We start from the raw sequence: 13236 nt of genomic DNA, 5'->3' as shown, positions 1-13236 counted from the left end.
TCTCTCTGGGCTCTGTCCCCCAAATATTCCTACAGGTCGCACAAGATCTGCCTGCAACCCTCTTATGGTTAAACTGCCAAAATCAAGACTCTCTGCTCACCTTCACTCCTTCATTCCTCTTTTCTCCCACATCTGGAACAAACTCCCTCACTCTCTTCAATCCCACTCCACCCTCCTGGGCTTTAAAACAGCTGTTCACCACCATCTCTTATCTTCCCCCATCCAAAACCTTGATCTTTTCTACCCCCGGTAATTTCACCCCAAATCCACTTTTTTGAAATACCAACTTCTGTCCTGGAAGTCCTTGGTGTCCTTGTGTTTTATACTTCTCCCACCCCCCCCCCTCCCCTCCCACGCCTCCTCCCCCCAAGCCCTCTCCCTCCCACACATCTCCCTGCTCTCAAATGTTGTGTTTGTGTGCTTCCCCATCTCTCCCCATCTTGTCTTTCACTCCCTCTTTTGATATATTTTGTTTGTCTGGTTGATTTGTTTGTGAAATAAATGTTAGCTCTTTCACGAGCCTCGATTCAGTATACAAAAACAACAAAAAAAAATTGCAGGAACGGTCATGGGGGGTAATGGCCTTAAGATAAACGTCCAGCACAAGTGTGTGGTTTCTGTGTAAAAATGATACGACATGTGTTCAGAAGCTGATGAACAAACCCTCCCTTTCTGAGAAGAAGGCAAAAAGCACGACCCTGCGACCATGCGTAAGATAAGAGTCACAACGAGACTGGCGGTCTGAGAAATTCAAGGCTCAGAGAAGCCTTTATAGCTGCTGGAAGCGACAGGAAGCTGGGGTGCGAACCAAAGGGAGCACATTGATGCACAGTCATGGGTTAATAAAAGGCCGAGGGGTGGGGGAAAACGAGTTGTCGACAGTTGAGAGTGGAGGTGTTCGACAGTCAAGTTGGGAGCTGTGTGAGTCCATAGTCAAAGTTTGTCATTTCCACAGTCAAGAGCGCAGCCCCAGTCCCGCAGAGGGAGCTGGAAGATGGAGAGGGTTGTGTGCAAGAGAGAGAAAGAGAGAGAGAGGTGAACAGACATTGACATTGCCAGTCCACGCATTGCACAATGACAAGCACACACGTGCATTGATCGCAAGTCCGGACACCACTAAACCTGTGATCTCTCTTGTAGAGACAAGACAGACATCGTCACCCCCACAATCATCCCACAGGGACCAGGTTATTTCAGTCTCATGATATATTTCTGTATTTCTCTTCGTGGTACGATGGGATAAGGTATCCCTTTCAGCCGTCAACGTCTTGGGGCGTCAACGTCTTGGGGCACGTGGAAATTATTAGAGAAAGATTTACTGATCATTGCCTTTGCTTTGTTGTGATTCCCACCACGTTTTGCAATAAACTCTGTTTTCCCACTGTTTGCATTTCGGCCTGGGATGTGTTTCCGATTTGGAATATTATAACGAAGATGACAGTCAAAATCCGCAGCCATGGGGCCAAACCTTCGTTAGGAGGTTTAAAACAAACAGTTTGTCCTGGGTCATCACTCAGCCCATGTTCTTTCAGACAGACGAAGTGAGAGATCTCATTACAGCTATACATCTCAGAAATCGAAGTAAAGATTTGTTTCGCTTTCCTGGTGGATGGCGTACGGTCCCTGAAGACTGTGCATCGCTAAATTCCATTTGTCCGGGTGGAACATTTAACTTCTCTGAAACTACACACACGTCGACCTTCGGTCCACCGCAACATCGGTAGTCAGGATTTGGATCAGAACTCTGGTCTGACTCTTACCATTGTAACAGCATCTAAATGGACATTAACGAGCGCAATTTGATCACTTTCCGACAACTCACACACAAATTCATTCTAATATATCTAAGTTATAAGATTCACAAGTTTTTTAGGTTTCAGTGTTGAAATTTGAACACAGTACATTCACATAAATAACAGCATGTAGTTTTTGAGCAAAGCCTTCCTACCCTTGCAAACTTCAAGTGGTCGAGAGGGGAAAATGTTGTTACCTTCAATCGAGCTTTCAAATAGTCTTCCAGCTCTTTTTCTTCATCGTTCTTGATATTCTTGTTATCATGGAAATGTTTTCGAAGAAGCCCTTTTTGTTTATCTCTCAGTAAGAGAGCATTTTCACATTTTGAAAAGTCGCTCTTTTCTTTCTGTAAAACAAACATTTTTTTTGTAAATTAATGGCAAAGGTCAAGATACAGTCAAACATGGTTTAACCTTCCACACAGGGAACCCCAATATGTGGTATTTGAATGCAGGTGGTCTCCTAATACAACCAAGGCAAAAAAGAAATTATTATTCCAAGCAAGCTAAAACTTATCTGTCGAGGCAAGCAAAAAAAAAAAAAAAAGGAAAAACAGACATAGGAACCCAACCCATGGCTGTCATTGACTTATTCCTCTCTCTCAACACTCATTTTCCCAAACATTATGTTGTGTCTTCCCAAAAATGAGTCCAATAATCCGATCAAAACCTTAAATGTTGTGAAGTCTAATTCAGTGGCAAACAGAGGCATCCTTCAGCAATTTGTCCAGTAGCATTTTGTTGCATGGCTACTGCATCTTGAACCCACTGGTCATCTGTTTTGGTCACAGGAGACATGGTTTGACACGTCGCTCATGAGACGACTGCATTTTTGTCCAAAATGTTCTGAATTTGAGTTTTGATGACCATAAGATCTTCCACTATTTTGCGAGGACTATTTATTTAACAGTTCACTCATGCTTCTCTTCCAATTCAATAACTTTGAGTTGCTTGCCAAGTGCAAAACCAGAAGATGTCATCTTGGGTGTCAAATAAGCATGACTCATCCGTCAAGTTTTAGCGAACCTGGAACAAAAAATTGTTCAGATGAGGTATTCGTATCACGTGGTGTCCATCAATGAGTCAGTTAGTCGTCAGTCAGATGGTATGTAATCGCTCGGATATTCTTCTTTGAAACTAAACACACAATTTCAATGAAACTTGACCACAACCTTCATCATCTATGATGTACCAAAGTGTGCTAATGGCATCAAAAAAAATCGGGGTCTCATGTACTTAACGGAGGGTCAAAGTGCCCCTCCCCCCTACACCCCCACCAAAACAGCTATTTGCTTTATTCTCCGAAACTACACACAATTTCAGTGGAATTTGAGCACAGCCTTCATCTCCCGTGATGGACTACATTTGTTCACGGCATTGAGAACTATGTAGAACGGCACTCTTTGATTTTGTGACAATGGCCGATATGCCTGCGCCCACATTATTACATTTTTATACGTACTTGTACCAAGTTTGATTCAGCTGTTCTCATGTGTCACATTTTTACCAGGCATGACCTCTTACCGCTTTGCTTGACCCCATTATTTAATCAGAATGGTGAAGGGTAAGCAGGGACAGAAATACAAGTTTGTGTGGCAAGGGTGCCCAGAAGGCGTGAATGGTGTTGGTGTCCTGTTTTCTGAGGAGTTTGCAGACAGTGGGGTGAGTGTGACTCGAGTGAGTGATAGGTTGATGATGGTGAAAATGATGATTGGAAAGCTCTTGGTGAACGTCATCTCGGGATATGCTCCGCAGGTTGGTCGGAGCGATGAAGAGAAGGACAAGTTCTGGTGTGCGATAGAGAAGCTGATGGAAAACATGAAAGATGAGGAAGTTGTTGTGGTAGGAGGAGACTGAAATGGACATGTGGGAAGGAGTATGGACGGTTTTGAGGGAGTTCATGGGGGTTACGGATATGGTGGGAGAAATGGAGAAGGATTTTGGAGTTTGCTGATTTGTAATACTCAGTTCCAGAAAGAGGATAATAAGCTTGTTTCATATACGTCAGGTGGGTCGACAACAACCGTTGACTACCGACTGGTGCGTAGGCGAGATAGGGGGCACCACCGGGACACAAAGGTGATCCCGGGGGAGGAGGCTGTTTCACAGCACCACTTGGTTGTCTGCGACATAAGGGTGAAAGGTGCGAGGAGAGCTCGGCGGGTGAAGTACCAACTGAGAATGAAGGTGTGGAGGTTGAAAGAGGTGACAGTGAGGGAGGCATTAAAAGAGAGGCTGAGTATGGTAGAGGATGATGTGGTTGAGCTTGAAAGTGGTTGGATGTCAATGGAAGATAGTCTGTTGGGAGCCGTTGGTGAGGTATGTGGATGGAAAAAAGGACCACCGAGGCACTCGGAAACATGGTGGTGGGATGATGAAGTTGGAAACTAGATTGACGAGAAGAGAAAGAAGTTCAAGGAGTGGCAGAAGGCAAAGGGTATGGGGGCAGAAAAGGCAGGGCATGAAAGTTATAAGGCAGCCAAGAAGGCTGCAAAGAAAGAGGTAGCAAAGGCGCAGGAGGCATGTAGGAAAATGTTCACAGAACGCTTGGATTCGGAAGAGGGTCAGAGAGCGGTATTCGCGATTGCAAAGCAGATAGCGAAAGGGAGGTGTGATGTGATGGGGGTGAGTTGCTTGAAGGATGAAGTGGGACAAATCGTTGTCGACCCAGATGGAATTAAAGGAAGATGGAAAAGATATATGGAAATGCTGTTGAATGCAGAGAATGAATGGGATGGCAACATAGAGAGTAACCTAGTTTTAGGACCGGCAGAGAAGATAACTGAGAAGGAAGTTGAGGAAGCGATAAAAGCAATGAAGGGTAGAAAAGCGGGAGGGCCGACGGGAGTTGTGGGAGATATGTTGAAGGCAGCAGGAAGTTGGGGTGTGAAGAGAATGACAGAGCTCTGTAATCTGGTGGTGAAAGAAGGCCGCTTTCCAGTGGTTGGGAACTGAGTACCCTCGTCCCTCTATACAAGGGGAAAGGTGACCCTCTGGAGTGTGGCTCGTACCGAGCGATAAAGTTATTGGAGCATGGAATGAAGGTATTCGAAAGGGTGTTGGAGAGGAGGATAAGGAAGAAAGTGAAGATTGACGAAATGTAGTTTGGATTCATGCCAGGAAGAGGAACGATAGACGCGCTTTTCATTGTGAGGCAGTTGCAGGAGAAGTACATGGAGAAGAGGAAGAAGTTGTTTCTTGGGTTTGTTGATCTGGAGAAAGCATTCGATAGGGTACCACGCAAAGTATTGACATGGGCATTGAGGAAGTTAGGAGTGGAGGAATGGTTGATCAGAGTAGTGATGGCAATGTACAAAAGAGCGCGCACAGCTGTAAGGACGAAGGACGGGAACAGTGGTGAATTTGAGGTGAAGGTGGGAGTGCATCAGGGGTCGGTACTAAGTCCACTACTATTTGTAGCTGTGATGGAGGTGCTGGGTCAGAACGTAAAGGCGGGTTTACCGTGGGAGTTGTTGTATGCAGATGATCTGGTGTTGATTGCGGAAAGTATGGATGGACTGAAGGAAAAGATGAACACGTGGAAGGAATGTATGGAGACAAAAGGTCTGAAGGTGAATATCGGAAAGACGAAGGTGATGGCAAGTGGTAAAGCATGTGGTGAGGTGGAAAGAACTGGGAAGTGGCCCTGTGCTGTGTGTAGGAAGGGTGTCGGAGTGAACTCCATTCAATGTACAATGTGCGCTGAGTGGGTTTATCAAAAATGTAGTGGTCTGAGAGGGTCATTAACCAGTGTGGCAGCTACATTCTAATGTAAGGTGTGCACAGAGGGAGCTGCAGATGGAGGAAATGTTGAGTTGGATCTTGGAGACGGCGTGAAGCTGGAAGGTGTGAAAACATTTTGCTACCTCAGAGACATGCTGAATGGAGAAGGTGGATCAGACTCGACAACGGTTGCTCGAGTGAGATGTGCATGGAAGAAGTTTCGGGAACTGAGTGGCATGCTGACGAGGAGGGGAGTGTCCTTGAAGCTGAAGGGAAAGGTGTATGCTGCATGTGTGAGAAGTGTTATGATTTATGGGAGCGAGACATGGGTAATGAACGTAGAGCAGCAACGAAGCTTGGAAAGGGTGGAAATGCGAATGGTTTGACGGATGTGCGGAGTATCGTCGAGAGAGAGGAAGACAAATGATGAATTGCGAAAGATGATGGGAATAGAGCCTGTGATTGATGCTGTGAAGAGGAACAGGTTGAGATGGTTTGGTCATGTGTTGAGGAAGGATGAAAGTGACTGGTTGAGAAGAGTGATGGAAATGAATGTAGAAGGAAGCAGAGGATGGGGAGGACGGAGAAAGACTTGGCTAAAGATGGTGGAAGAAGAAATGCGGGCAAGGGGGTTAACAAGGAGAGATGCAGAAAATAGGGCAAAATGGAGAAGATTGTCATGGGGACCGCAAGGCTAACCCCCGCTCTCGCAGGGAAAATGGCCTTTAAAATGCATGTTGTTGTTGTTGTTGTTGTTGTTGTTGTATCCTGTCGTTTCACCCTTTCAAGAGCCTTGACAGCTGTTGAGGGCAAAAATAAAGAAAAAAAGTGGACTTACATTTTGAGAAAGGCCAGCACGAGACTCGGTACCAGGAGGTGGCTTTGGGTCCAAAGACTGTTTGGTAATCTTCGGCAGAATATTCATTTTTTCTTTCTGTACAGCCAGAGAAACATAGCAATAGGTCAGTGGGACAAACATCAAAGTGTATCATCATCACAGAGAAAGATTAATTTGTAATAGACGAGTTGCATGACAATCACATGACCTCAAAACAATAAAAAGGCCTCTGACCAGTGACGGTCATACGACTGACACCACTACATGAGACAGGCCTATCTATTCCTCTCAATACACTGTTCGATATCTATTCCGACCAGTGGCAGATCCAGGGGAGGGGGAGGGGGTGCAGGGGGTGCGCATCCTCCCCCCCCCCCCCCTCTGCAACGCATCGGCATGGATGTGCTGGAGGCATACTCTATGTGGGACGACAAGTAGGATGCGCTCACTCAACTACGGTCAAATGCTGAAACTGAATTCTCTCTTTGGTTCGATCAGACTAAGGCCATGATATAATCTGTAGGAGGTGACGTCACAATGCCGAGAGTTGTACAACCAAAAAATCCATGGTCCAAACACTGCCGCCAATACTCCCTTGCTCTTCTACCTCAGAAACATGTGCATTCCATTTCTTGACCACCTCAGCCAGGAAATGGACACCCGATTCTGTGCTGAAAATCGGGAAGGTGGTGATCTGTTTCTGCTGAAGCCATCTGCAATAATCGCCGATACCTGCGACATTCCAGCCCCACATCAGAAACTATTGCGTTGGAAAAACGACATGGAACATCCCGCAGGACTGATAAATGAGCTTAGAGACTGGCAGATGTTTTGGAGAAGGAAGCCCAACAACACGCTTCCACGCACATTCATGGATTGTTTCTGCGCAGTAGATGGAGACGAATTACCATCCATCAAAGTCCTACTCCATATTGGATGCACCCTCCCTGGAGGCTCCTGTGAGGCCGAACGCTCGTTTTCTTGCCTGCGTCGTCTGAAGACCTACCTTAGAAATTCCATGGGAGAAAGTCGGATGGCATCTCTGGCCCTCATGAACATACACCATGACTTCACCATATCCCCACATGATGTGTGTGACATTTTCGTTCAGAAACACAAGCGCCGTCTCTTCCAAAATAGCATAATTTAGGATTAATAAAATAATTCACATTCCGCTGTCCCATCTGATCTCTTTTGTGGGGAGAACCCCCTGCCTTGAGCTTCACAACCTCGGCGCATGGTGGTGCCGGGCTTTGACCAGCACCTATTAAACTACTCTATACACCTTAACATGGCGTGCGTTTAGAAACATGGGAATTCTTCTGCACTATTTGTAGTTAATAAGCCTAAATAACTCAGGAGATCCTAACAATCATTTCGTGAGAACTACACAAATCAGAAATTCCATATCAGAAAGCTCCAGTAGAACTAAACAAAAACTACTACAAAAAAACTGTGTGTTCTACTCCAGTAGAACACACACACACAGACACACACACACAGACACACACGCACACACACAGAGCGTACTCTTTTCCCCTCTCCCCCCCCTCCCCCCCCTATTCCCATCTACTTTCTCAACAATCCTCTTGAAGAAGTTCTGTCACTCAAGCTTTTGGGTCTCACATGCTCTTTCCTGGGAAAGCCACATTTCGAAGATGGCCTCCAAAGCCAGTCGCCGACTCGGCATACTTTGTCATGCAGCCCTCAACCACATTTAAAAGCTTTCATCCGCAGTTTGATGGACTGCTATCCCTTCTGGGCTGGTGCTCCTGTCTCACATCTAGCTCGGCTTCACGCTGTGGTAACCGTTGCTGTTAGGATCATTGGAATCTGCCGCTCTGAGGCTGAGTCAATGGGTCTTTCACTCTCTCACTGCAGGCAGGTCGATGGTCTTTCTGTCATCTACCGACTGCTCTCTGGCCTTGCTCCGACTGCTCTGTCCCCCCCCCCCCCCCCCCAACATTTCTGCAGGGTGCTCAAGGGAAAACTGCGACAATAAAGAATCACTGCTCACCTCCACTCTTTCATTCCTCTTTTTTTCCCACCTCCAGAACAAACTCCCACACTCTCTTGAATCCCATTCCTCCCTCCAGGTTTTCAAAACAGCTGTTCATCACCATCACCTATCTTCTGCCATCCAACTCCACGATCCTTTTTACCCCCATTATTCTGACCAAAACAAACGTCGGTCAAATTCCCTGTTTTCCTCCTGAAAGTCACTGTAGTGTCCATCTTGTTTATCCCGTGTAACCTGTCCCAGCTCTCTCTTCCACCAATCTCTTCATGTCCCTGTTGTCCCTACTGTTGTGGTGCTTCCCTCTATCACCCCCTCTTGTCTCCTGCTCCCTTTGGTATATGTTCTGTGTTGGCTCTTATGGAGCCTCGACAACGTATACAAATTTATTTTAATTTTTGGGATCCAGATCCAGATCCTCACCAAAGTCTAATCATTTATTTCGTCCTTGTCACACACCGAACAGGCAGTGTGCTGGGCCCTGTGCTTTTTCTGGTCTTTATCAATGATCTCTCCGACTCTCTGGAAAATCCTCTGTATCTCTTTGCTGATGACTCCACTCTCTGCCGCTCCATTCCTCTTCCCTCAGATCGGCAGTCTGCAGCCTCCTCACTCTCTGAAGACCTGGACAAAATCACAGACTGGTCAAACATGTGGAACATGTCTTTCAATCCTGACAAATCTCACACTCTTACTATGTCTCTCCGAAAAGATCGACTGGACAACCCTCCCATCTACTTTCTCAACAATCCTCTCCAAGAAGTTCTGTCGCTCAAGCTTTTGGGTCTCACCTTCTGCCATGATCTTTCTTGGGAAAACCACATTTCCAAGCTGGCCTCCAAAGCCAGTCGCCGACTGGGCATCCTCCGTCGTGCGAAGTCCTTCCTAGGCACACCTGAGCTCCTCACCACATACAAGGCTTTCATCCGCAGCTCAATGGAATACTGTTCTCCCCTATGGGCTGGTGCTCCTGCCTCACACCTGGCTCGGCTTCACGCTGTTGAATCCAAAGCTTTCAGAATCATTGGAATCTCCCGCGATGAAGCTATCTCTGAGGGCCTTTCACTCACTCACCGCAGGCAGGTAGGTGGTCTTTCTGTCTTCTACCGACTCCTCTCCGGCCTTGCTCCCCCAGCTCTCTCTGTGCTCTGTCCCCCAAATATTCCTACAGGTCGCACAAGATCTGCCAGCCACCCTCTGATGGTTAAACTGCCGAAATCTCGGCTCTCTGCTCACCTTCACTCTTTCATTCCTCTTTTCTCCCGCCTCTGGAACAAACTCCCACACTCACTTCAATCACACTCCTCCCTCCAGGTCTTCAAAACAGCTGTTCACCACCATCTCTTATCTTCCCCCATCCAAAACCTTGATCTTTTCTACCCCCACTAATTCACCCCAGATCCACCTTGTTTGAAATTCCAACTTCTTTCCTGGAAGTCTTGGCAGTGTCCATATGTTTTATACCTCTCCAACCCCCCCCCCCCTTCCCATGCCTTCCCCCCAAAGCCCTCTCCCTCCCACAGTTCTCTCGATGTCTCCATGTCTCTCGGTCCCTGCTCTCAAATGTTGTGTTTGTGTCCTTCCCCCTCTCTCCCCATCTTGTCTACCGCTCCCGATGTTATTTGTTTTGTGTCTGTTTGTCTTTCTGTGTGATTAATGTTCGCTCTTTCACGAGCCTCGATCTTGTATACGAAAAAAAAAAAAAAAAAAAACCTGTCCACCAAATTTCGTCCGAATCTGTCCACAACTCCTTGCAATATCCTGTTCACAGACAGCCAAACAAATCACCGACAGGTGAAAACATAACCTCTGTCCATCTTTGGTGGTGGAGGTAAAAATAGTAAAAGATGACAAAGGTGAGTTGGTGGAACACAAATTACAAAGATATTCTCTCCTGACCAAATAAATCCCAAAGCATTGGAAAACATTTCTGACAAGTGGGGACAACAAGGAAAATCTTGTCAGATTCCTCTTTCAAAGATTGTGTAATTCTGGAAAGGAGCCGATTGATGACATTACCATCTTTGTTGGACATGGAAGGAGTGTCATCCAATCTGTCACAATACCTGCAAGAACAGCGGTGTAGGAAGTACGAATCCCATAATGGCTTTCCATCAAGGAGGAAGGAGACTGCTGCTTCACAGTGGATATGCTGCTAATTTCAGTGGACACGTCATCATTAACAGTCCGGACATGGATGTCTTTGTGCTGTACATGGCATTCTGCCAGGACTTTGAAGCCGAACTACTTCCAAATGGGCAGAGGAAACAACACTGACACAGTTGATGTTCCTCTAATCTTCGACCATTTTAGCAAAGTTGTGCAGGTAGTGGACGAAAAAAAGGAAACACCTGGTTAAACGAAGGACACCAAGTATATTGAAAGCAACGTCTTCCACAACGTTGTGGTCCATGTGCTAAGACGCAAATAACATCCCAGCCTGCTTAGGGTCATATATAAAAATGCTGCACAGGCTTGGTTGCCAAAAATTATGGCTGGAGTGGCTGCAAGAGGAGACCCTACACCCCCAACAACGGATCCACAGAGCATGTGTGCTCACCCAATGGTTTGATGAGCATGAGACTCATGTTATCCATAGGTCATGGCCTTCTCAGTCACCAAATCTGAACCCAATCGAGCATTTATAGGGCATTGTGGGACGACGCCAGAGTGCGATTTCCACCTCCAAACAGGGGTGAGTTGACCCACTTTCTCGTGGAAGAATGGTGCCGCATCCCTCCTGCGGAATTCCATATGAGGGTAGATTCCATACCACGGCCCATTTTGTGCACTACCTGTATGTGCTGCACTCAATTAATTTCACAATATCTCTCAGGTTGTGACAAAGTAAGTGCTCCATATGGAATGGGGAAAGTGAGGAGAGTGAAGGTACTTATCACAAGCAAAGTGAACTGCTCCACTTTTGAGAAGTTAGGGATACCATTTAATGTTTCACAATCCCTGTGTGAAGACATCGAGGTGTACACCTGTGACCTCATTTCATCCTTTGGTGTTTTCACACATTATTTGCATCGCATGATTTTACTTTTTACCAAATACACTTGATTTTACCAAATATTGAACAATCCATGCTCAAATTTCAGCAATTACATTGATATGCGTTGATATGCTACCGTGGTTAGGGAAATGAAAATCCTCAGCAACCAAATTTAACCTTTTCTTTGCCTTTGGCAACTTCTCACAAACGCTCAATTTTTACAGAAGAACTTCAGTGGAGGATGGGCATCACTCTTGAAGACTTCAGGGTTATTCAATTGGTTTTGGACATAATAAATGATTATAAAAATCATCAAAGTAAATTAATTCAAAATAGATCATTTTAACTCACCTTGATTCCTCCAGGTGTTCTTTCAATCTTTTGAACTTTCTCCATTCCAAGTGCTCTCACATTGAACAATTTCGACTCGTCCAAATATTGATTGTATTTGTTCAGTTCTTTCAACGAACATGTGACCTGCAAGTGAAGGATGTTAAAAAAAAGTTCTTGAGAATATGTCCATTTACAAAGTTTACATATTGCACACTTTTTGTCAAAATGGAAACCCAAAGTTACATCTGAAATTACACACTGAATATTCCTTTCTAACACACTCTGCCTATCCTGAATGCATGTACCTGAGATTTGGTGCAGGTGTTGCACAACTGATCACAAAGAACGAATCACCCTTTAAATCCTGAAAATGTCTGACTGGAGTGTGAAAAGGATTCTTTCAAGCTGTTGAGAATTAGCATAAACACACTGTTGCACTCAGAGTACGAGTGAAAGAATGGGAGAGTGATCACACTTTCAGGTTGAAGTGTACAATGAGCGAAGTATACGAGACGAAAAACAACAAACTACAAATAACAAAACGGCAAAATCAACAACAATATCTTACATTTTAAACGGCGTAGCCCGTAGGGCAAAGCTGTCTAGAACAGTGATTGGCCATCCATATGTTTGTATGGCCTTCACAAACGTACACCAATCAGAGCTGAAGATCTGGTCACGTGGCAGGGGTGATGTGATGTGATTACGTCTGTGATGTCATTACGGCAGTACGACGGCTGACTCCACACACCACCATTTTGATTTCTATGCTGTTCAGGCCAAATATATGGTCGAACCTGTCACATGTCACAATCGCCATGCTCAACCTTTACATTTTTCATTCAGTGTTAAATACAAACAAACCGATTCATAAAATGACCATTAAATATCAAAGGAATCGGTGTTGGGGGTCTTCCAACGACATAGTACGTATAGGCCTTCATGCCTACATGCCTCACCTTCAGGCCGCTTTGAAAAATTAGCCCAGATTTCTTAATACAGTATTATTGTTTTCATAATAATAATGTTAATAATAATTATAATATAGTAAATGTAATCATAACAATGCAATCCTTTTGTCTTGACAGCAAAGTTACTGTATTGAAGCGGTGTATGGTTGGTTCATTGTTGACTCAAAACAAAGAATAAACCAGGGTCTCAATGCAATCTCTTCACTTCCATGGTGACAGACAGCTTGGAGATTTACAGTACTTCAAAATAATTTAACAATTACATTATTTGCTAACTGGTATCTCCACCCAGGTCATACTATCCTCTTCAACTAAAGTATCAAACATGCCCGGCTACGCCGCTGTTAGACTTTCGGTCTTGTTTTTGATAAGCGTACGTTTGCTTCTGCGTGTGTTCGCATATGTCTATTTGACACCTTTGACTCCAGAACTGCTCAATAGAACGCGTTCAAACTTGGGTGTTGTAACTGGGGAGGTGGGGGGGGGGGGGGGGGGGAGGGTTGAAGGCCTGAAGATTCCTCCTGTGGAAACGCCCCACTAAGTCAGACAAAAAGTTGACCCAT

General features: G+C 45.3%; 1 protein-coding gene across 1 annotated transcript in view; it reads right to left on the bottom strand.

Moving 5' to 3' along the window:
- Positions 1–13236, bottom strand: part of LOC137422026 (uncharacterized) — a 219178-nt gene that overhangs the window by 113457 nt on the left and 92485 nt on the right. Inside the window, exons 8-10 of the mRNA XM_078772997.1 lie at positions 11721–11846; positions 6355–6450; positions 1991–2140 (exon numbers count right to left, since the gene is read on the bottom strand). Coding sequence (XP_078629123.1) covers positions 1991–2140; positions 6355–6450; positions 11721–11846 — 372 coding nt within the window. The remainder of the gene's footprint in view (positions 1–1990; positions 2141–6354; positions 6451–11720; positions 11847–13236) is intronic.

The sequence above is a fragment of the Myxine glutinosa genome, chromosome 2, assembly GCF_964187855.1.
Source record: "Myxine glutinosa chromosome 2, kmMyxGlut1.1, whole genome shotgun sequence".
Lineage (NCBI taxonomy): Eukaryota > Metazoa > Chordata > Myxini > Myxiniformes > Myxinidae > Myxine > Myxine glutinosa.
The sequence above is the reverse complement of the archived record's forward strand: the minus strand, read 5'-3'. Positions and strand labels throughout refer to the sequence as shown.